General features: G+C 55.1%; 1 protein-coding gene and 1 long non-coding RNA gene across 12 annotated transcripts; one reads left to right on the forward strand and one right to left on the reverse strand.

Annotated features, from left to right (window-relative positions):
• Positions 1-340: 340 nt before the first annotated feature.
• On the reverse strand, positions 341-8,950 carry LOC123277200 (uncharacterized). 2 transcript variants are annotated; one of them, XR_006513984.2, is made up of 3 exons: positions 8,555-8,950; positions 2,348-2,431; positions 341-851 (listed from the first exon to the last, which is right to left on the reverse strand). It is a non-coding gene; the product is annotated as an uncharacterized lncRNA (long non-coding RNA). The 2 variants fall into 2 exon arrangements; XR_011506853.1 differs by having other exon boundaries at positions 341-1,490; positions 8,555-8,837.
• CALY (calcyon neuron specific vesicular protein) lies at positions 6,263-16,573 on the forward strand. 10 transcript variants are annotated; one of them, XM_014856878.3, is made up of 6 exons: positions 6,263-6,576; positions 13,191-13,345; positions 14,401-14,514; positions 15,215-15,328; positions 15,814-16,124; positions 16,435-16,573. In XM_014856878.3, exons 2-5 carry the CDS (start codon positions 13,211-13,213, stop codon positions 16,099-16,101), a joined length of 651 nt encoding a protein of 216 aa, XP_014712364.1. In that variant the 5' UTR covers positions 6,263-6,576; positions 13,191-13,210; the 3' UTR covers positions 16,102-16,124; positions 16,435-16,573. The 10 variants fall into 10 exon arrangements, with proteins under 10 accessions (XP_014712364.1, XP_070376538.1, XP_014712360.1 ...); XM_070520437.1 differs by having other exon boundaries at positions 6,336-6,576; positions 15,814-16,128; positions 16,435-16,568; XM_014856874.3 differs by having other exon boundaries at positions 6,438-6,576; positions 15,811-16,124.
• Positions 16,574-24,367: the final 7,794 nt, after the last annotated feature.

The following is a 24,367-nucleotide window of genomic DNA, read 5'->3' on the forward strand; positions in this document are numbered from 1 at the left end:
GCCTGGGCGGCCTCAGAAACTGCCCTGACATCGACAGGGTCCCCAACTGCGGAGAGTGGGCTCCCCAGCCGCACAGAGCTGGCAGAGGGTGGGATCCCCAAGCTGCCTGAGGCGAGCACAGCCTTGACCTGTGCAGACGCTGGTGACCCCTGGGAAGCCAGGCTGACAGCAAGGAGCAGGAGAAGGAAGACTGGGCAGAGATCAGGTCCCCACACCACAAGGGTCCACAGAGTCAGTCCAGGGAAATTGCTGAACAAACAAACCACCACCACTCTCAGGGGAAAAATGTCAGAATCAGACCGTACCATATACAGTCTAAGACATCTAGCTTTGTTTTTTTAATTGACAGTCTTTATTTTTTGAGCAATTTTAGGTTTAGAGAGAAACTAAGCAGAAAGTACAGAGTTCCCACATACCCTCACCCCGAGCCTGCTCCCCTGCGATTAACAGCTTGCGTTAGGTGGCACATCTGTCATAATTGACGGCCAATTAAAAAGTGTTTTCAACCCCAAATTATAAGACAGGCAAAGAAACAGGAAAAGTGTGATCAACATTCAGAGAGAAGCAGGTAATAGAAACTCTCTCTGAGTGGACCCAAGTGTTGGACTTAGTAGACAAAAATTAATGGAAACCATGTGTAAAGAATTAAAGGTAAGTGTGAGGAAATGACTTAAATAAGTAATCTTAATAAACAGAATTTTTAAAAGAATCACATGGAAATTCAGGAACTGAAAAAAACAGTAACTAAAATTTAAAAATTCACTAGCGGGCTTACTAGAAGACGTGTTTAAGTGTGTACTATCTTTACATTAGATCAGCACTCAAAGGAAGATCAATGGAAATTGTCCAATCTGAAGAAAAGAGAAAAAAGAGAACAAAATTGAATAGCATCTCTGAGACCTGTGAGATAACACGTGTCAAGCACACACACACATAGACGCACCACACACACCACACACACAAGCCACATACAGACACATACACACACCCCTCACACAAACTAGATACACACACGTGTCCACACCACGTACACACACCACACACTCTATACACACAAGCCTCATACATTCAAATACACACACCGCACACACGCAAACCACAAACACACACATACACCCACCACACACACATGCACAATCCTAGAAGGAGACGAAAGAAAGGGACAGAAAAAAATATTCCCATAAATAATGGCTAAAACCATTCCAAATCTGTAGCATTTGTTTCCAGATCCAATAAGCTCAGTGAGCCCCAAGTAGGATAAAACAAAGACATATCATAGTTAAACTGTTGAAACCCAACAATAAAGAGAAAATCCTGAAAGTAACAAGAGAAAATCTAGTCTGCTGCGCAGAGCACCAGCAACGCGGTCAACAGCTGACTTCTTCTGGGGAGCGCCGGAGGCCGGCAGGAAATGTGTGAGCAGTGACATCAGTCTTCACAACAAGAGCGAGGGGGGGCGAGAACACTCCTGCCACGAGGCCAGTGTCACCCTGATTCCAGAGGCAGACAAAGCCATTGAGATGAAGAGAAAACCACAGACTAGTATTCCTCACGAGCACTGACACGAAAATCCTCAACAAAATAGTACCTAAATCCAGCAACACATAAGGAGGAATTTATCCCAGGAATGCAGAGTTGGTTTAATATTCAAAAAATGAATTAATATACTATGCTATACTGATGGAAAGAAGGACAAAGACACACGACCACGATATTAGGAAATTCTTACATATTGAGGTGTATGGGGAAGCCATCCTGGTTTGCACTTGATTTGACCTGAATTTTATTTGAAACTAAGATGCCTGACTTACAGCCTGTCAGACATACAGACATACATGGTACATCTGCTTCAGCCGTTGCCCTAAAGGAAAGAATGTGCTCCTCGAAGAGGAGAATCGACGCCTCCCTTCTCACAGTGCCAGTGCTCTCTGAAAACGTCTCCCTTCCCACAATGCCAGGGGCATGTTGACCCGCTGTGCACATGTTAATCCGTAACAAACAGCTCCTTGAACCCTTGAAGGAATGGACCCCTGTCATCCTTGATGTATGTATCTTTGTTTTGAAATGGTATATAACTGTGCTAAAAATTTTAAGGAGCACACTTTTCCCTTGGAAGTCTGCCACTTCTGGGCTACAGTCCTCAGTTTGGCTCAAATAGAACTCTCTTCTTCTCTTTATTATAGAATGATTATTGATTATTGTATGGACAACCATTTTAATTGACATGGAAAAAGAATCTGACGAAAGTCAATATTTATGATAAAAACGTTCAACAAACTAGGAATGGAAGGGAACTTCATAAACTTGGTGAAAAGGCATGAACCAAAACCTGCAGCAAACATCGTACCTGATGTTGAAAGACTGAGCGTTCTCTCCTTGAGGCTGGGGCTGAAAGGGGCATCTCCTCTCACCACTGCTATTCAACATCATACTGGAGAGTCCAGCCAGGGCAACAAGGCAAGAAATAAAGAAAACGATGCTTGAGTTGGAATGGAAAAGTAAAGCTGTCTTTATTTGCAGGTGACATGATCCCGTTCTTGGAAAGTTCTAAGGAACCAAAAAGAAATTACCAGAGATAATAAAGGAGTTGAACAAGATCTCAGGATATAAGATCAACATACAAAAATCAGTTGTTTCTATATACTAACAATGAACAATTTGAAATGAAACTCAGAAAAAAATTTCATACATAATAGCATTGAAAATAATAAAATACCTAGGGACAAATTTAACAAAAGAAGCACAAGACATGCTGAGAAAAATTACAGAAGACCTAAATAAATGGAGAACTATTCCACGTTCATGGATTGTAAGACTCAATTTTGTTAAGATAGTAATTCTCCCAAAATTGACTTGTAGATTCAATGCAATTCCTACCAAATTCTTATCAGGATTCTTTGTGGAACTCGAGAAGCTGATCCTAAAATTTATAAGAAATGAAAAGAACTCAGAAAAGCCAAAACAATTTTCTAAAAGAAGAGCAAAATTGGAAGACATACACTACCCCATTTCGAAACTTGCTATAAAGCCACAGTGAAAAAGGATATGCCGTAGGCACAATGATTGAGACATAGATCAGTGAAATGGAATTAAGAGCCAGAAATAAACCCACACATATACGGGTAACTGATTTTTGGCAAAGATGTCAAGACAATTCAATATGGAAACGTTAGTGTTTTCAACAAAAGGTGCTGAAACAGTTGGATACCATATGTAAAAAAAAGGACTTAGACCTATAACTTATATGGTACATGAAAGTTAACTCAAAATGCATCATAGGGGGCCAGCCCCGTGGCAGAGTGGTTAAGTTTGCCTACTCTGCTGTGGCGGCCCAGGGTTTCACTGGTTTGGATCCTGGGCACGGACATGGCACTTGCCAGGCCACGCTGAGGTGGCATCCCACATGCCACAACTAGAAGGACTCACAACTAAAATATACAACTATGCACTGGGGGGATTTGGGGAGAAAAAGCAGAAAGAAAAAAAAAGGAAGACTGGCAACAGTTGTTAGCTCAGGTGCCAATCTTAAAAAAAAAATGCATCATAGACTTAAACATAAAAGTTAAAATTATAAAACCTCTGGAAGAAAAAAATGAGAAAATTTTCACAGCCCTGGGTTAGGCAAAGAGTTCTTAAATACAACACCAAAAGCATGATACATAAGAACCAGCCCTGATGGCCCAGCGGTTAAGTTCGGCAAGCTCCTCTTCAGCAGCCCAGGTTTGGTTACCGAGCACAGATCCACACCACTCATCTGTCAGTAGCCATGCTGTGGCGGTGGCTTACACAGAAGAACCAGAAGAACATGCAACTATATACAACCATGTACTTGTCGGGGGAGGGCAGGAAGGGAAAAAAAAGCATGATAGATAAAAAAAATTTTTGGATACATTGGACTTCATCAAAATTACAAACTTTTGCACTTCAAAACACACCATCAAGAGAGTGAAAGGATAAGTCACAGACTGGAAGAGACTTTTGCAAATCACATATCTTATAAAGGACTTGTGTCCAGAACATACAAAGAGTTCTTACAACTCAATAATAAGACAAGAACTCAACTGAAAAATGTTCAGAACCTTTGAACAGACATTTCACCAAAGATATACAAGTGGCTAATAAACCCACCAAGAGATGCTTAGTTAGCATCATTAGCTATTAGGGATGCAGAGTCAAACCACAGTGAGATATCACTACACATCCACCAGGCCAGATGGTGGGCAGAACTGTTCCCCCCAGAACTCCTATGTTGGTGTCCTAACCCCCGTACCTCAGAATGTGACTGCATTTGGAGATAAGATCTTTAAAGAGATAAATAAGTTAAAATGAGGTCACATGGGTGCGCCCTAATCAATTCTGACTAGTGTCTTTATAAGAATAGGAGATTAGGACACAGACACACACAGAGGCACGACCATGTGAAGACACAGGGAGAAGACGGCCGTCCACATGCCAAGGAGAGAGGCCTCAGAGGAGACCAACGCTGCTGACGCCTGACGTCAGGCTTCTAGGCTTCAGAACTGTGAAGAGACACATCCCTGTTGTTTAAGCCTGTGGTGGTCTGTCATGGCGGCCCTAGCAGACTAGCACAGACGGCCACGATAAAAAAGAGAGACAACAACAAGTGTTGATGAGGATGTCAAGAAACTGAGCGCTCACACACATTGCTGCTGGGAAGGTAAAATGATGCAGCCACTTTGGGAAAAAGTTTAGCATTTTCTTAAAAAGTTAAATGTAATCTACCATCCAACCTAGCAATTCCACTCCTAGGTACCTACCCAAGAGAAATGCAAGCTGTGTCCACACAAAGACCTGTACAAGAGTGTTTGTAGCAACCTTGTCAACAACACACAAAACTGGAAACAGTCCAGATGCCCGTCAGTGGGTGAATGGATAAAACAGGGCATACGCACGCTGTGGGACACTATTCAACAGCAAAAAGGGATGAACCCCTGACACATGCTGCTGTCATTGCTGTTCTCCACCAGCTGAGAGACCAAGATATGGAACCCTGACCCCAGCCAGGCTGAGCCTGGAAGGTCACGTCCACCACGGCACTCACTCACTCAGCAAATTCCTGCTGAGCACCTTCTCTGTGCTGGGCACTGTGCAGGCACTGTGCACAGGACCAAGAATGACAGGCTTGCCCCAGGAGCATTAGACACTGAGCCTGGAGGAGGCCCTCCCCTGGGTGGGAGGGGGCCAAACGAGCTGTGCATGAACCCAGCTGCCCAAACGCGGCGAGATGGAAAGTCCGAGCAGGCGACCAAGGTCGTGTCCCAGAGCCTGGACATCCCCAGGCCAAAGAGCAGCCAGCGCTCAGCTGGCCAGGCTGTCTGCCCCCACCATCCCCACAATGAGGTGGTGAGTGTGTGTGAGGTGTGCACAATGTGTGAGGGGTGTGTCTGTGAGGTGTGTGAGGTGTGCCTGTGAGAAGCATATGTGTATATGCGAAGTGTATGCATATACGAGGTGTGTGTGTGTGCGAGGTGTGTGTGTGAAGTGTGTGTGTGTATGTGAGGGGTGTGTGTGTGAGGGGTATGTGTATATGAGGTGTGTGTGAGAGGTATGTGTATGAGATGTATGCATATGTGAGAGGTGTGTGTGACAAGGTATAGGTGAGGGGGGTGTGTGTGTGAGGTGTATGTGTGTGACAAGGGTGTGTCTGTGTGAGGTATGTGTGTGCTGTGTGTGCATATGTAGGGTGTGTGTGAGGTGTATGCATATGTGAAGTGTGTATGTGTGAGGTGTGTGTGCGAAGTGTGTGTGTGAGGTGCGTGCATACGTGAGGTGTGTCAGGTGGAGCTGTCAGGTGTATGCATATGTGCAGTGTGTGTATGTGAGGTGTGTGTGTAAGGTGTACGCATATATGAGGTATGTGTGTGAGGTGTTTGTGTGAGGTGTATGCGTATGTGCAGTGTGTTGTGAGGTGTGTGTGTGTGAGGTGTATGCATATGTGAGGTGTGTGTGAGATTGTGTGAGGTGTACATGTATGTGCCGTGTGTATGTGAGGCATGTGTGTGAGGTGTGTGTGTGAGCTGTATGCGTATGTGTGGTTGTGTGTGAGGTGTATGCGTATGTGCAGTGTGCGTGTGAGGTGTATGAGTATGTGCGGTGTGTATGTAGGAGGTGCGTATGTGTGGTGTGTGTGAGGTGTGTGTGAAGTGAGTGAGCTGTATGTGTGTGTGAGGTGTGTGTGCGGTGTGCGTGTGAGGTGTGTGTGAAGTGAGTGAGCTGTATGCGTATGTGTGGTGTGTGTGAGGTGTGTGTGAGGTGTGTGTGTGAGGTGTGCGTGTGAAGTGTGTGAGCTGTATGCGTATGTGTGGTGTGTGTGCGGTGCGCGTGTGAGGTGCGCAGGAGGCCGCGGCGCCCAGGGCACTGCTGGAGGGGCGCAGTGGGGGCGGCGGCAGCCGCAGCGCTCCCCTCCCCCGGCCCGCGTCTCCTGGCAACAGCAGCCTCGGTCTCGGCCGGCCCCTCCCCCGCCCCGCCCCCGCGACTGCGAAGCGTCTGGAACCGCATCCTTCCTCCGCATCCTCGCCCTGCCACCGCGTCCTGCTGCAGCTGCCGGAGCCGCCTGTGAGCCATTTCCACATTTCTGCTTGTGGAGCGGGGGCGAGGGGGCCGAGTGTGTGCGCGGGTGTGCCGCAGAGTGTGCCGGTGCGTGTGCGCGGGTGCGCAGGAGAGTGTGCCGGTGCGTGTGCAGGTGCGTGTGCAGGGGTAGGGGAATGTAGGGGGGCACTGTGGCTGACCCGATGGCGGCCAGACCGAGCCGGGGTCCTCCCTTGGGGTCTCTGCTAAGCGGAGAGGGCTTACTGTCCCCAGGCCTCCGGGACGATCGGGGGCTTCCATGGGGCCAGTCGCCGCCTGGACGTTCCAGAAGGGCAGTGGGTGCCCAGCCCTGCAGAGACCCGACGTGCTGCCCGGATCCTGGGTCCTCGGCAGAGCGCGGCAGGTCGGGTGGGGGTGGGACTGCTGGACATCACCCCCCTCTCTGACTGCAGCCCCCTCCCCGTGAACCGGCTCCACCCCTGCAGATCCAAGAGAGCCAGTGGGAGCCTTGAGTCCCGAGGTGGAGAGGGGGTGCAGGGGGGGTGAGGGAAGAAAAGGGGAGGCAGAAGGGGCGTCGGACGGACCAGAGCACCGGGACGCGCTGCCGGCACCGGGAGCGCGTGGTGGCCCTGGTGGGGGCGGTTGCGTGGCAGGCGAGAGGTGGCCGGGAGGCTAGGAGAGGGCATTTCTCTAGAACCACCTGCTGCAGGGTGTAGACGCGGGGCCACAGGTGGCTGGTACGCGGGACGCCGAAGCGGGGTGCAGCTCTGCACCTGCCCCCACTGGGCCCCATCCCTGGGCCTCTCCGGGCTGGGCTGGTGACGCCCGCAGTCTACCTGCCTTTCAAGCAGTAGCCAAACCCAAGACTAGCCTGCAGGGCGAGGGCGGGAGCGCACCTGGGTGGGGGCTGCGGCGGGGGGTGTGGGGCGGGGGCTATGCTGGGTTTCTGCAAAGTGCGCGGGCCCCTGGGCTCCACAGTCACACGCACGCCAGACGCGCGCAGGACGCTTGTGCCCGCACCTCTCCGCGTGACGCAGCATCCCAGGTTGGGGGTGTTTGTGAAAGCGAGTCTGTGATGTGACCTGCAGCCGAGCTTCCGTGGGCTTTCAGCTAAGGGTCCAGCCCCCCATCCGCAATCCATCCAGCCATCCGTCCATCCATCCAGCCATCTGCACAGTGTCGCCGCTCATCCTGCGTCCCCTCCCCCCAATCCATCCATCCGCACAGCCTCGCTGCTCATCCTGTGTCCCCTCCCCAAGCCTCGGAGAGGAGACTTGCACCGCCTCCCGACCCCAGCAGTTGAACGGGTCCTGGGGAGTGGGTGACCCGCTGGAGAGGACACAATTACAGCGCAGGGTGGAGGAAGGGGGACCAGTGGGAGGAGTGGGAACGACCCCCGCCTCCTCCCCCCATTCCACGAGCTCTGTTTCTGTTGAGTGAACGAGCCTAGCCAGCCTCCCCAGGGGGCCCGCATGACTCAGCGAGGGACAGGAATGTTCTGGGGGAGGGGTCCCACATGCTGTCCAGCACCTCCCCCAGCATTCTGCCTGGAGCCAGACGCAGAGGATCCAGAGGGCCCCAAAAGGCTCCTTTTCTTCGTGGAAACGTGTCATCTCCGGCCCATCTCCGTTGCCATGGAAACCCGCGATGATGTCACACGGACGTCACGTCGTGTCAGAGGACTTGGAGCTTACGTTTGGCTCAAAGGGGACCCCAGAGGTGGAGCTACTTATCGGGAGGGGCCTCCTGCGGAAGGGTGGGGGGAGACCCCGGCTCTTGGCCCTCCAGCGGGCGAGACCACCAGCCTGAGACTGACGGCTCTGCACCCACCCCCGCCCCTCCGCGCTCTCGTCTGTAAGCCACAGGCTGGGTTTGTGAGTGGTGCGGGTCCGCTCCAGCCCCCTCCCCCCGGATGGCACACCCCTCCCACCCCCGCCAAGCTCCCCTCAAGCCGGGGTACTTGCCGCGCCCCCCCCCCCCCCCCCCCCCCCCCCCCGCCCCTCACCTGCGCTGTCGAGCTCTCCTGTCTTCCCGCACTGGACCCCCGACCTTTTTACATTGATATTCTGATGGCTGCCCGTCTGTCTCCGCCTCACCGAGCGCGGGCTTCGTCTGCAAGGTGGCGTGAAGAATGACTGCCCGATTGCCCGCCCGTCTGGGGCAGGCGCCGAGATGCCCGCGCATCTTCTCCAGGCTGAGCCCAGGCAGAGCCGGGCCTGGCCCACCTCAGGAAGAGCCTCAGCCTGAGGGGTGGGAGTGGGGGGTGCTTTGCTGGTCTGTAAGGGCCCGGGTCAGGTGCGCACATCCAAGGAAGGGCTCAGCTCAGGCCCCAAGAGGACCCTCCTCCAGGGAGCAGCGGGTGGCTGCTTGCTGCCTGCCGCACAGTGGCCAGCTCCACCCCATCCCACGCGCCCTACACAGCCCTGGCTTGCCTGCCCAGCGCCTTCCACTCTCTCTCCTGTGCATCCCTTGGCCGCTGGGCAGGGCTCCCGCTCTGCATCCCCACCGGCCCACCCTCACCTGGAGCCGGAAGCGGGCCTGGCCGCCGGGTGAGAGTGGTCCCTGCCAGCGGGCCCTTACAGTGGGAGGTGCTTGGGCATGGTGAGGTCACTCTAGGAGAGGAGTTTGGGGGTTCAGGAGCACAGCAGTCTTTGCCGAGGGGGGCAGGTTGCAGGCAGTGGTGCGGAGCGGCCACATTCAGAGGCCAGGGCAGAAGCACAAGACCTGGGGCTTTACTCTTCACCCCACAAGGAAGGGGTGGTCCTCACAAGGAAGCGGTGGGAGACAGCCCCACTGCCCAGCCGCAACCCCGCTGTGCTCAGCAGAACATCAGGTCGTCCTGGGGGAGGGCGTGGGGCGGCTGTGCCTCTGCTGCCAGCCTGCTGTCCTTTGGGTGTTGGTTTTGTTTTTAATCTATTTTTGTTGTGAAATATAATGAATATTCAGAAGAGAACATAAAACAAACATACAGCCTAATGATTTGTCATAAGGATTTCCAGACATCGGCCATCCCGGTGAAGACTAAAACCCCATCCCCGCCCTGAAGCTGTTCCCCTCCTCCCAGGGCAGGGCCACCCAGTCTCCCCTTGGCCTGGACCCACGGAGCGCACGCCCCTAACAGGGTGACTGGTTCCTAAACGCCGGGGCTGGTGTTTGCCTGTTCTGGAACCTTCCTTCATGCCTTGCTTCTTTCCACCAATGCTGTTTTTGTGAGATTCAGGGATGTTCCTGTTTATAGCTGGAGTCGGCTCACCTCCGTCGCTCCAGCGGACTCAGGTGTAGGAATGCCGTTTACTTGTTCGATGCTGGATGACGTGGTGGTGTGCACTTCTGCGGGAGCAGTGCTGCTGCACACGCTCGTGCACGCCCACCTTTCCACTGGGTGTCCACAGGAGCGGGGCTGGTCCCAGGCTTGCTGTCAGTAGACAGAGCAAGTCGCCCTCCCACGTGGCGTCTTTGCTCCCTGTGCTGTCCTGGTTCTGGTGGGCTTCAGAGAGTGTCCTCATGCTGGTTCTAATTTGTCTTCCTCAAGGAGGAAGGTTCCTAATGAGGGTGAGCACCTTGTCAGTATCCGTGGCCATCTGAAATCCTGTCTGTCCATTCTTCTTTTGGGTTATCTGTCTTTTTCTTTACCAACTTGAGATGTTCTTTGTGCGTTTTAGATATCTGTCGTATGCTGGCTTCCTTGGGCTGCTGTACCAAATCACCACGACTGGGGGCTTAAACCACAGGCATGTCTTCTCTCACAGCTCTGGAGTCCTGAAGTCACAAATCAGGATGTCGGAAGGACCACGCTCCCTTCGAGGCTCTGGGGGGAGGCTCTGCCTGCTTCTTCCAGCTTCTGGTGGCTCCAGGTGTCCCTTGGCTTGTGGCTACCTCACTCCAGTCTCTTCTTCCATCTTCACACGGCCTCCTTCCTGTGTGTGTCTGTGCCCAAATTTCCCCCTTCTTATAAGCACACCAGTCTTTGGATTAGTGCCCACCCTAATCCAGTACAACCCCGTCTTAACCTGATGCCAGCTGCAAAGCCCCTGTTTCCAAATCAGGTCTCGTTCACAGCTCCTGGGGGTTAGGACTTGGGCATGTCTTCTTGTCGGACTCGCAACAAGCCCCCTGTCATTTATGGGTTGCAAATGTCTTCTCCGTGTCTGGGTTTCTGTTTCCATTCTTTGAAGGCTGTGTTTTGATGAGTAGAATTTCTTAATTTTAATGTAGTCCTTTTATCAATATTTCCTTTTATGGTTAGTATTTATTTGTTATATTGAGGAGCTCTTTCCCTCCCTGACACCAGGAAAATACTCCCCCATATTATCTTCAAGATGCTTTTCTAATTTAGGATTGTCTGCCTGGAGGAGTTTCTCCGTGTGGTGTAAGGCAGGGATCCCATGTGGACATCTGTTTATTGAAAGCTGGCCATCCCCAACTTTGCAGCATCATCTCTGTCATAAACCCGTGGTCCATGTGTGTAGGGTATTTCACGTGGGTCTTTGTCTACCACACATCAATGCCACGTGACTTAGTTTCTGCTGCTGTGTAACAACCTGGACAGCTTTGTTCTTTCTCAAGATGTCACGTGTGTTCGTGCCTCCCCACCTTCCGTATAACTTACAGTGCTGGTCAAGTTCACACGAAAAAATCCTGTTAGAATTTTGATTGGGATTTCTTGATTCTACAGATATATTTTAGGAGGAAGTGCTATTTTAAACATGGAACCTTCCAAAATCCATGGCTGTATCCTTCCCCATCTAGGGGAAGTTTAGGTCCCCATTAAGGAGTTTAGGTCTTTGGTCTCGGGCAGTAAGGTTTTACCTGAGGTTTTTCACGTGGAGGTCCTTCTCCTCTCGTTGGAACTATTCTTGAGCATTTGATACTGTTTAAATGGAATCTTTCAAAAAATTATTTTCTAATTTTTTGTCACTAATAGAAATATAATTGATTTCTGATACCATAAACCCATCAACCTTGCTGAACTCACTTTTCAAGTTGCAGAACTCATCTGTAGGTTCTTTTGGATTTTCCATACACAAAAGATGTTTTCTCTGTGAGTAAGGAGAATATTACCCTCCCTCTCCAGGCCCTGTGGCTCTCATTTCTTTTTCCTGCCCTGCAGCGTGGCTGGGACCTCTCGCACCGTGACTTATGGACCTGACTGTAAAGGGCCTCTTTGTCCTCTTCCTGATCTTACTTTCACTGTTCACGCTCAGTAAGTTTTGCTGTAGGGATTTTTGTGGATACCTTTTATCAGATTACAGAATTTCTTTCTGCCCTTAGCATGCTAATAGATTTTTTTGAATAGTAAACAAATGTTGAATCTTATTAAGTACCTTTTGAGCTGCTGTTGAAATTGATCGGTGCTTTTTCTCCTTTATTCTGTTCACATGGTGAAAATACTGATTGTTTTTCAGATGGTAAACTAAGCTTCATTTCCAGAATACACCCAACCTGCCCGTCGTACCATGTAACTTCTTTGTGTCTTGCTGGATTCCACCTGCTTGTGCTGCATTTGGGGCCTTTGCCTGGATGCTTGAGGGTGGGGTGGCCTGCACCGTCCCCTCTCACAGTGTCCATGCCAGGTTTGAGATCAAGGTTGTGTTGGCCTCATGAGCCAGGGCATGCTCCCTTATTCTTTTGTCAGAAGAGTTTTGTGTGGAATTTGCATTATTTCCTCCTTGGCGATCATCAGTGGAATTCTGTGGTGATGGCACCTGGGCCTGGAGCCCTTTGCCGGAAGAGTCGTTGTGCTCCTGACACAGGACTTTTCTTTCTTCTTTGGCTCAAGTGAGGATGTTTGGTTTCCTCCTTCTTGCGTTTGGAAGTCATTTGCTGCATTCCTTTTCCCTTAGCAGTCAGGCTAGAGGTGAAATCGCCTTCACCTTCCAGGTGTTGGGGGAAACCTCGTCCTCCTCCAGGCCTTGGGGCCCCTCCGCATCCTCCGTGTCCTCCCCCTCCATGTCCTCCCAGCTCTGGCTCTGGTCGGGCATCCAGCTCTCCGGATGGTCTAGCCCCGTGTACACCATTCCTGCTGTCCTGTTTGGATCCATTCACCGACAGCCTCTTTCTGTAGCTCTGTGATGTCCTGCGTCTCCACTGGGGTTTCCATGTAAAACCCAGATGAATTTCAGATGGACAATGAATGAATTTTTAGTTTAAGTATGTCCTATACTGCATATTACATGGTACGTACTTATACTAAAAGAAAAAGTATTCGTTGCTTCTCTGATTCAGAGTTCACTGAGTGTCCTCTATTTCCATCTGCTAAATCTGGCCACCCTACTCTCCAGCCCTCTATCTGGGATCATTTCCTGTTGACTGGACCAGTTGCCCTTGTAACATCGTCTAGAGCAGGTCAACCGGTGGAAGATTCTGCCAGAGTTGTGTGTCTGGGTCGTCACTGGTCAGAGGCGCCATCCCCTGTGTGGCTGTGGGGCCAAGAGGGAGCCCAGGAGCAGGAAGGGACTAGAAACCTGTGACTGGACTCACCTAGTCTGCCCTGGGAAGGTTGGCCTGGTCACCCATGGCCTATCCTGGCTCTGGGTGATGAGCATCGGGTCCACCCCAGGACCCTCTCACTCCAGAGCCAGCCGGCATGGACGTCTGCTGGGTGGCCAGTGGGCAGTGACCCTGTGTCTGCCTCTGGACAGGACGAGGACCCGCATCCACCATGGTGAAGCTGGGCTGCAGCTTCTCCGGGAAGCCGGGCAAAGACCCCGGGGACCAGGATGGGGCTACCACGGACAGCGTCCCCCTGATCAGCCCCCTGGACGTCAGCCAGCTCCAGCCACCATTCCCTGACCAGGTGAGGAGCCTGGGCCAGCATGAGGGGCCCTTCTCTGCCTGCCCTGGGAACAGAGGGGTGTGGGGGAGGGTTACTCGGACGTGGCCTCCTCCAAGGTGCAGGAGGGCAGGTGGAGGAAGGACTGGGCCAGCCGGAGGCCCAGTCAGCCACAAGCAATCCCCGTGCCCTGGGCAGCTCCCTCCTCATCTGTAAACCAGGGTGAACTGGCAACCTTGACAATTCACATGCTGTCTTGCAGACAGCACCCAGCCCATGGAGCTGCCCAGCAGAGACCCAGCAAGCAAAACTGCCCACCCTCCCAGCAGGGTCGCCGTCTTGGGTCAGGGCCTGAGGGGCCCTGGGGCAGGTGATCGATGGACAGGGAGCTTTCAGCAGGAGCCTGTGAGAGCAGAGCTCAGCTCCAGCCCTGCTGACCCCCCCGGGAGCTCTGGAGTGTGAAGAGCACCAAGCATTGTCCCCGTGGAGGGGAGGGGTGGCCACCTGTCCCACGTGAGTCAGCCACTCACTGGGGACCAACTGTGGGGCCAGGGTGCCTCCCAGGTACTGCCAGTTGTGCCGCTCCTGTTGGCAGAGGATCTGGGTAGGCTTCGCTGCATGTACTACAGTTCTGGACCCGATTCTCAGGGGAAGAATTGATTCCATTTTTGGGAAGGCTCAGCCCTTGCCCATCAGGAGCACAGAGCACAGGACTGCACCTGCCTATGCCCCCTGTGGTAGGGCCTCAAGACTCTGGGATCAGAGGAGAAGTCAGGGCAGCTATGGAGCCACTGAAGGGTAAGCTCCTGGCAGGGAGAGCTGGCACCCTCAAGAGTTAAAGTCAGCCATGAGACTGAGGGACTCCATCCATTGCCTGGCCAGGCCCCAGGGCTGCCATGGGCTCAGCAGAATCTCAGCGTCCACCTTCCCTCACCCTCAGCTTGTAGCAGTTGGAGCCCGGCCACTAGACAGTCCTGGCACATGGTCAGCACCCACACCACTGCAGGGCAGCTGACCCCTGGCCCCTCCCCTCCCAGCCCTCCCAGCCCAAGGTCCTCCCGGCTCATCTCTTTCCTCAGGTGGTCATCAAGACGCAGACCGAATACCAGCTGTCCTCCCCGGACCAGCCGAAGAAGTTCCCCGACCTGGAGGCCCAGAAGCTGACCTGCAGCCACCCGGAGGAGGGGCGCAGGGTAACAGACTCTCCCGGTCCCGGGCCACCTCCATCCGCCCCTCGGGGAGTCAGGGCAGAGTAGGGGGACAGGTGGCACAGGCCGTGGGCACCCAGGCTCAGGGCCACGGGCGGGACCCTGGCTCAGGCTCCTGCTCCCAGGAGACCTGGACAGGGAGTCACCCATCCAGAGGTCCAGGGAGGGGTCTGGGTGGCTCCAGGGACTTGGGGCCGGCCAGCCCTAGGCCAGGTGCCAGCCTTCAGCGACGGCCGTGCCCCCCCGCCTTCCTCCCCTGTGATGTGGGGCGAGAGCGGGAAGTGTGCAGAGGGCTCCAGCCATGGCTGCTCTGGCCGGGCAGGACCTCACGCTGTGTGCAGTCTTCCCCATGGTCACAGTCTTGTGATGCGTGGGCTTTCTAGGTACTGTGGAAAGGTACTTTTCCTGCAGTGTATCTGGCAAATGTTTGCTCCCATCTTTTTTTTAGCTCTTAACTTCACTAATGATGGCTTTTATCATTTTTAGTGTACTATGTCTGAAGCCTTTCATTTTTCAGCATAAAATCTGTCCCTTTGCCCGTGGTTTCTGAGATGGAAGGGCGCCCCCGACAGAAGCCTGCCCAGCGTCCGCCCCCAGCTTCCCCCTTGGCCCAGCTCGGCGCCCAGCCCCTGCAGCAGCCTCCCCTCACTGCGCCCTGTGCTCCTCTCCCTTCCTCGGCCCGCAGCTGCCCACGGCGCGGATGATAGCCTTTGCCATGGCGCTCCTGGGCTGCGTCCTGATCATGTACAAGGCCATCTGGTACGACCAGTTCACCTGCCCCGACGGCTTCCTGCTTCGGGTAAGGCTGCACAGGCCTGGGCACCGGGTGGGGAAGGCCTCCGGCCAGAGCGCCAGGGAGGGTCCCGCGGGGTCTCCCTGTGGAAGAATGGGGGCGCCGCGCCTCCTTTCCCTATCCAGCGGCACCTCCAGAGGCCACCAGGATGTTTCCCGCTCCTGTGGTGACTTGAAATCTCTGGAGAATAAACGTATTTAGGGACATTGTCTACAATACTATTGAACTGTTCAAAAGCAGAAAGGACAGGAAGCCCCAGAAGTGACCGCCCTCCCCGCGTGTGGCACACGAACGTGGCTCCCGCGTCGTGGCCGATGCCATTCAGAACTCACGCCTTTCGCACATCTGAGCGCAGAGGCAGCCCCAGCCTCTCCCGGCCCGAGCTCCTCCGGCCCCTTCACCCGCCGCGCGCCCCCTTCCCGTCCCAACCTCTGCGCCCCTCCCACCTCCTCGCGTCCCCGCCCCGGCCCTGACCCGCCCCCCTCCAGCAGCACAAGATCTGCACCCCGCTGACCCTGGAGATGTACTACACCGAGATGGACCCCGAGCGCCACCGCAGCATCCTGGCGGCCATCGGGGCCTACCCACTGAGCCGCAAGCACGGCACCGAGCCGCCTTCGGCCTGGGCGGGGAGCTACCGCGCCGGCAAGGAGGCGCCCAAGGCGCCCACCCAGGCGGGCGCGGCGGCAGCCACTCAGCCCCCCGGGAAGCCCTCGGCGCCGGGAGAGGAGGCGGCGCAGAAGGCGGCGGGCAGCACGCCGCCCCCGGCACCCCAGTGACGGGCTCCGCGCCCGAAGCCCGGGTAGGTGCGTCCCCGGGCCCAGCCCCTGCCGATGCCTCCGAACCGGGGTCCCTTCTCCCTGCTCGGTCCTGGGGGCGCCGGCCCTGCAGGCCAGAGCCTTACTCGGGGGCGGGGTCCCTCCGCGCCGCCCCCGGACAGCGTCTGAGCGCTTGAGGGGCTTGGGCGGGGACAAGGGGCGGGGCCTGGGGACGGGGACGGGGCGTGTGACGGGCAGGGGAGGAGGGCGGGCTCAGCCTCCCTGTCTTCCCGCGCGGGTGGGCGGTGGGTGTCGCGTGTTGGCCCGCTTTCACCCCGGCCTCTGTCTCCGCAGCGCCCCGCCGGCCCCCGATACCGCCTCGCCGCCCCCGCTGTGGCCGCGCCCCTGCTCTCGGCTCCCTGCTGACGTCCCCCTCGTGAGCCTCGCTCTGTCGCTTTTCTCTAAGTAAAGATTCACATCCACGGGTATCCAGTGTCCTGAGCATCCTTGGTCCCGCCGGCCTTTTTCCTGCACCGCCCCCCACGTGGGTGAGCGCCCGCATGGCGCCCCGCCCAGAGGGACCCATGAAGGAGCCGGGGAGGCAGCAGCGGCCGCAGAGGGACAGTGGGTGGGCCCTGGGAGTCCGGAGCCACCGTGTAGGGCAGCCTGAGGGCCAGAGCCCCGCGCGCACAGGGTCTTGTCTGGTCCATTGCTTGGCTGGAATACGTTCATCCCCACCCAAGGGGGCCCCCGGGTCTTGGGGTCCATCCCTGATCTCTGCCCAGCCCCACCCCAGCGTGTCCACCCCGTCTCCCAGGCTGGGCCTGCCTCCTGGGTCCAACTGGAGTATCTGACCGTCCTGGCTCCAGGCGGTACCCCATACGGCTCCTGCCCCCAGCAGCGGTGCCCACGGACATGAGTGATTGAGTGAAGAAAGGAGCGAACGCGTTGATCCGAGGGACACTTGGGGCCTCTGGGGAGGGAGTGTAGGCCCCATGCTCCAGGAGCACCCTGCCTCCTGTTTCCCCAGGTCTGGGGGCCCATGGACACCCGGAGCTGACCAGAGTCTCCTCATCCCCTGGGGCAGCTCCCACATGGTGGCTCACCTCAGGCAACGCAGGCCACCCCACCCCACCTCCCCTTCCCTCTCCCCTCCCCCTTCCTCTCCCCCTCTCCTTCCGATTTGGGTGGGCCCCATGTCTGCTCCCACCTGGTGAGCCATCCCTGCCCTCACCTGCCTACCCCCACCCCGGCACCTGTGCTCCTCCGATGGCTTTGATCCCAGTCAGACACCCTGCCTAGTGGGAGGGGAGCTCAGGCCTTGGCACTAAGGGCTGGCTTTGAGGGTGGTGGTGACAGAGCCTACAGAACTCATGAGGCCAGGGAACACAGCTTCAGGCAGGACAGGCCTCTGTTTCCTGTGCTGCTCCATGGAGGGTGACCGTGCCCGACAGTGCAGGTGCCTGCCACACATGGGTCAGAGTCCCTGGGGAGGCCCCCTGGCCCCAGTGCAGAACCCCCTGACTTGGACGAGAGCCCAAAGCGTCTCCATGATATCAGGGCCCCCTCCAGGGCCAGCGTCAGCCACTACGACCTGCAGAGGGTGGTGGGGCCCAGTGGTTCCCAGGGACCTGCTGGGGGACATGCGGCTGGTACTCAGACCCAGGGCAGGACCCACACCATCCAGCCTCCAGGCCTGGGTGGCAAGGTAGGGGGTCTGGACAGTTTTGGAATAGCCGGTCTTGCCCAGGAAGTGAGTGAGATGGGTGTGCGAGGGAAGCTGTGAGCACACTGGAGGTGAGGTGGACAAGGGGGTGGGAGCAAAGGTGGGGGTCGAGGGGGAGGGTGGGGGAGGGGTCAGGGAAGGCTTGGCTGTGCACACTGCCCTTCATCACTTGGCTCCTGTCTGTCCATCCCATCCATCCCTCCCTCAACTTACCACTCAATATCTATCATCTATTTCTCTGTTTACTTATCTATCATTATCTGTCCATCTGTCTGTCTACAGAGCACATCATGTCTCCAGCCATCATCGGTATAAAGTGTTTTCTGAGCCCTTGAGAGGAAGGTGCCTCGTCCCCCTTAGATACCTCAGCGTGGATTCCCAAGATCAAGGGTGTTTTCTTACATCACTTCCATGCAGGGGTCAAAATCAGGAATTTAACTTTGAGACAATACTATTTTGTAATCTTCAGACCTTATTAATATTTGGCTAGATGTCTCACTAACGTCCTTTTGAGCAAAGTGAAAACTCTGGCCCAGGGCCCCATGTCGCCTTCTCTCTTGACCCTCCTTCTGCCTGGGGCAGCTCAGTCTGTTTGTCACGACCAAGACGGTTTTGAAGCACACAGGCCAGGATTTGTGTAGCCTGGCCTCATCTTGGACCCCCGCGATGTGTTTTCGTAATCAGCTGGAGAGATGCGTCAGGATCCACGTCCCCAGAAGTGATGCTGTGTCCTCCTCAGTGTCACAGGAGGGGCCCATGAGGTCTGCTTGTGCATTCCTGGTGACATTAACTTGGATGGCTTGGCTAAGGTGGCTTCTGACAGGGTTTTTTTCCTGTAAAGTTACCATGCTTCCCTTTTTGTGGGAAGATACTTTGAGATTATCTGACTATCTCATTCCTCACCAAACGCCCCCACCCAGTTGCAGCGTCCATTGGCGGTTCTTGTCCGAATCAATAATACTGTCTTTTCCAAGTGGTGATTTTCTAAATTCATCATTTCTCCTACACTTACTAGTCGATGTTGTATTAGTAGATTGTAACAAAAGCTTTCCCTTCTCACTCTTTATTTATTGTCATTTATTTCTATCAGTGTGACCCATGGATTCCTGTTTTATTCAGTGGGTTACAATCTGTTACTGTCATTATTTATTTTTATGTTCACGTTGTTCCATATTTGGCTGGTGGGAGTCGTCCTTTTGACATGTCCGCCTCATTCTCTGAGCACAAAGATGCTCCAAGGCTCATCTTGCCCTGCTGGGATCTGCTGCTGGCTAGGCCCTCCCAGTGGATTGGGGTTGGGGGTGGGATATATATACAGGTCCACCTCCTCTCTGTGAGTGTGTATGCGTGTGCATGAGTAAATACACACGTAGACACAACCCACATAAATGTGTACACTAGATCCACAGGCCGTGTGCACGCCGAGTATGCACATACAGTGCACATGAACCGCCGTGAGTTCACAGCGATGCTTCCAGTTTCAACCCCAAACTGCAGGGTTTCTTCTCGTCTTCCCCCTTCCCATATGGATACCTCCCTTCTCCAACAGGGAGGAACCTGGTTCCTATTATCCTCGACATATTTATTTGCTGAGTCTTAGAAGACTCTGAAATTCGTCCCGGAACTGGGGACCCGCACCACGAGAACCAGCCTACACGCTGGAGTTCGGTGTTTGTGTGGAGTTCTTGTCTTTGATCTGAGGAGACAGAGTCAAAATGCTACGTGCACAAGTGGTGTGGGCTCTCTCTTCACGTCAGCGTGGTTGCTTCATTCCTTTGAAATATATGGAGTCGCTTATTATTGCTTGCACTCCATCTTAGGGTCCTCCCCCAACTTCTGTTGATTCTAGTCTATCATTTTTTAGTATGTAAAAACATTGACACATTGTGCCAAAAGGCAAATCATACAGGTGTGTCCGGGAGGTCAGTTCCCCTCCCCCCCCAACCCCTGAAGGAAATCAATCTTATTGGTTTCCAGGCCAGCCTTCCAGGGTATCTTTTTGCAAAGATAAGCAGATGTATGTGCATTTTCTTATTTCTTCTGCTTTACATTTTCCACCCGAAGGGAGTTTTTTCACACCAACGACAACCAATTCTCCAACACCAGCTGGGTGTCCTACAATTCAGTCCTATCTGACACCCACTGCCCAGAGTTGGCGCAGACCCCACAGGTTAAGGGCTCAGTCCCACGAGACTGCCCCCACCTCAGACACCCTCACAAGGATCCAGGCCCCAGGCCACCCGCAGGGCAAGGTATGGGGGTGGGGGCTGGGGGCCTCCACGGCCTCTCCTGGCCCCATCCTCCCAGCTCCTGATGTGTTCACCAACCTACGAGCTGGTTCGCCAGACCGCCTCCCTCAGGAGTTTCTGTAACCCAGTGTGCAGCCCCTCCCCGCCCAGAGGTCAGACTATGCTCTGGTCTTTCTGGAGACCAGCCCCCCACCCTGGAGCTACCCAGGGGCTCCACCTGAGTCATCTTATTAGCATGAACTCAGATGTGGTTATGAGAAACAAAATACACCTGTCCCTCAAGAAATCCCAAGGGTTTTAGGAGCTCTGCACAGGAACCCGGGACAAAGGCCCAATATCTTTTTAATTTCACTACATTCACTTCACAGCATTCGCTGGAGGCCATTCCACATCCGTACACAACATACGCACATTGGTGCACAGGGATTTTCCTCACTCCTCGTCACAGCTGCGTAGCAGTCCTCGGCAGATGGACCCTGTTTACTCAACCCTCTCCCACATATGGGTGTTTAAACTGTTCACAATATTTTTGCAATAAAGACAATGCTGTAATGAATAATTTATGCATATGTATTTTTCATTGTTAGAGATTTACCTTCAGGGCAAATTCCTAGAACTGGAATTGCTGTGTTAAAATTTTTTAATTTATAAAATTATGCAGTTTTATAATTTATCATTATAAATTTAAAACCAGCTTTTCTCAAGCTTTAAGCTCAATTAAAAGCTTACTAATAAATCTAGTAACTTCCGTGTTAGTGTATGTCTTCACTTATTCTTTAACATTCTGCTAACTTATACATTTGACATATTCAGTCTCTCTAAACTTTTTAAGACATTTCACAAATGTGACAAGCTTGATGAATTCGATTCCCTGGCATTTCAAGCTATATTCACGCGTTGACACAGCTGACCCTCCTGAGCTCTGGAACCTTGGACGGCGCAGACCCACAGACCCTCTGACAAAACCTCCACGAGCGTTTGTGCATGACTCACATCCAACACCACCGGAACGTCGTAAACTGAGACCCTCTCACATTCTAACACTAAAACCCACGGTCATCGAGATGAAACTCAAGCCGTTTCAAATTAAAACAAGTCACGTGCGCTACACCCTCATAAGAGCTTCACACGCTTCCAGCAGTGAGCAGCAGGGGTTTACGGGGCTCGTGTGGGGGCTCCTGTGGCTTCTGGTTGAACCTACCCTGAGGCAGCAAGAGCAGGGCTCCCTGCCCTCCCTCACCTGCCTGTGCCCTCAGGAGGGCAGAGGCGCTGGCCGGTGCTGTGACCGCCTCTGGGACTGACTCACAGCGGGGGGGGGGGGGGGGGGGGGGGGGGGGGATTGTGGGTTCTAGCTGGGTCAGGGTGTGGGGTGAGCCTCCGGCTCTGGGGGTCCCTGCCAGGACCCTGCAGTCGGCCTGGCCCCTTTGTCAGAGTTGGGCTCTGGTTTGTAACCCAGGGTCCCACGCATCCTCCAGGCGTCCTTTAAATTTTGTTCCCACCCAAATTTTACAGAAGCCTCTTGCAAAAAATTTCACAATGCGGATGCCCTGGGGTGGAACCCTCGCTGGGTTCCTTGAGGTGGGCCATTGTAGGAAGAGTGCAGCATGGTCTGCAAGGGTGGGCGCCACCCTGAACCCAGCACCAGGCCAGCCCCCCGACTCGGCCCGCTGGCAGTCCCATCTCAGGCTCTGCCCTCATGGGGGGCGACGCTAACACCATGTCAGTCTCAGCGGGAAAACAGACCCTGGACCCTCAGCTACCAGCCTGCATCACACAAGGGGAACGGCGGCCTTTGGGGCAGTGCTTTCACTGGGCAGACAGCAACGTCTCCATCCTTGATGAGTTCCCTCATTCCGGGCCTTGATCGGTCCTACGGTCAGCTGCACAGCCAGCTTGGCTGCAACACGTGTTCTCTGAAAATGCGTTTCCATGTGACTGAGGTATTCGGAGCAATTTGAGCAGAACATGAATTTTGCTTGGTTAGGTGTGGTTTCCATGGTGAGAAATGCTAGGCTAACACAGAGCAGGGCACTAGGCTAGGGGTACACGCATGCAAACACGTGCATGCCATACACTCACACGCACACACATGCACATGCCCACAGACACCCTGTCAGTGGCCACACAGGACCACCTCCAGCCATGACTTCCCCCACCTCCTCCCCCCTCTTCACAGTAACTCACAAGTAACCCCAGGAGCCCAGGTCCTCACAGTGTTTCAAAGTTAAGTGCCCTCCCCCGTCAGGTAAACACTCCCTGACTAAGGACCAGGCCTGGGGACACAGGGACACATTCAGCAGGTGGAAGACCCCTACTCAAGTTGGTCATCACAGCCCCTCGCCAATGGGACCGTCCCAGAAATTGAGCCACATCGGTTCCGGGAGCACAGAGCACCTTCTCCCTGCCAGGCACCCATCAGGAGCCCCAGGGAAGAAAGCTGAGCCTGGGGTTCTAACACCAGACACGGGGCTGTGCGGGGCGGCGAGAGGGGACTCAGCTCCAGGGTCGGCTCCCCGTTGCATCTGGGCCATGGCGCCCTTGGGCCTCTTAGAAATTCAGGTTCCTGTGTGACCTGGCAGTGTCGCCTCCCAAGGTGACCCGCACTATGACCCTTGGCATGAGCCCAAGGTGTGACTCCGAGGAGCTGCAGCTTGAGGAAGACAGTGGGATGCAGGAGCCAGGACACACACACTCTTCACCCAGGCGTCCGAGGATGTGGTGACCCTCCCAGGATCCCCTCTGCACTCTTGTGCGCACACACACACATGCACACGAGCTCTCACTCTCCCTCCTCCCCAGATGTCCCTCCACACATGCATCCAGATTCATGTTCTCCTGGGGTGGAGACCCTCCCCAGGAGGGGTGGTAGGTGGGCCAGCAGGCGGTGGCAGCTGTCCTAGAGGTTGAATGGGGGCTTGTTGAGCTGCAGAGTCTGACCTGTGTGTTTTGAATGGACTCCCGGCAGAGCCAGCCTCTAGCACCCGCTGGGCTGCGTCCCCAGGTGGACCCTCCGCCTCGGTCAGTGAAGGGTTCCTGCCGCTCACCCAGCAGCAGGGTTTCCAAGGCCCCTGAGGCCAGCAAGGCTCGGCCAGAAGTGCCAACGCCCACCAGCTCCTCAGTGTCGTCTGCTGAGGGCACCCTGATGAGGGTGCTCACCGCCCTGTCCCCTGTGCCGGTCCTCTCGCAGCAACAGGCGGCTCCAGCTGTCTCCTTGGCCAACATGGCCCTCAGCTACTTCTGCATCTGGAGAGCCCCTGGCTTCTCAGCGAGGCAGCTGGGGCCACCTTCACGCTCTGTTCCCGGCTGGGCCTGGTGCTCAACTGCCGGCCTCTCCACAGTCCCGCCCAGGTCTGCAGGGTGGACCTATAAGGAGACGACTCTGCACGTGGCCTCAGACCCCACGCCCAGGCCATCCAGGGCAGGTCCAGGACAGCCTTCTTCTGACCCCCTGGGGGGACTGCAGTGAGGGCAGCTCTGGCCCATCCCACTGTCCATGGTGAGGCTCACCTGACCCACAGGGCAGAGGCCAGCCAGGGGGGTCAGTGGAGGGGCCTAGGGAGCCCTGGTGGCATCTGTGACCCCTAGACTCATGAGGGGCTCCCAGGGCTGGTCAGAACCTCAGCCCCTCCCTGGGGCCCACAGGCCCCAGCCTGCTGAGACCCAGCCCAGGACCAGAGGTGCTTCCCAGGACGTCGGAGGGAGGTGGAGCTCCCAAGGTCCTTCCTTCCTCACCTGCCCAGGGCAGTGCATTTGGGGGCTCTCCTGGGTCAGGGATAGGGGGCTGGCCTGGGGCTGACAGCTGAGGTTGGGCACGCAGTGGCCTCTGTTCCCCACTCCCCTCTGCAGGCTGCTGCTCCTGGATGTAGCAGGTGTTCCTGGGGGCAGGGACTCCAGCAGCCTGAGGACAGGGACCCTCCAGACCCCCAAATGCTGACTGCTAGTGCGGGTTGTGAGGCTGAGGGGTCAGGGCAGGTGGTGTGACTTCGGGCAGCCCTGTGTCCATGCTGCTGGGAGCTGGGCTGGGGTCCCGGCATTCTGGAGCCAAAGGCCTGGGTCACACAGCCCTTGGGAGGGTGCTTGGGGGCCCCAGAGACCCTCACTCCAGACCTTGCGCTCTGAGGAGACCACCCCTTGAGGTCCAGCATCCCCCACAGCCCGACACTGCCCAGCCCCAGGAGGGGAATCTGCGCAGGAATCGGGGGCAACCAGACGCCACATGGGGAGCTGGAGAAGGGGCTGGCTGAGGCAGGGCTTCAGGCCGAGGGACGGACGAGGGTCCTGCAGACACAGCCTCCTTGGTGTCATGTCCCGG

Source organism: Equus asinus, chromosome 2, assembly GCF_041296235.1.
Source record: "Equus asinus isolate D_3611 breed Donkey chromosome 2, EquAss-T2T_v2, whole genome shotgun sequence".
NCBI lineage: Eukaryota > Metazoa > Chordata > Mammalia > Perissodactyla > Equidae > Equus > Equus asinus.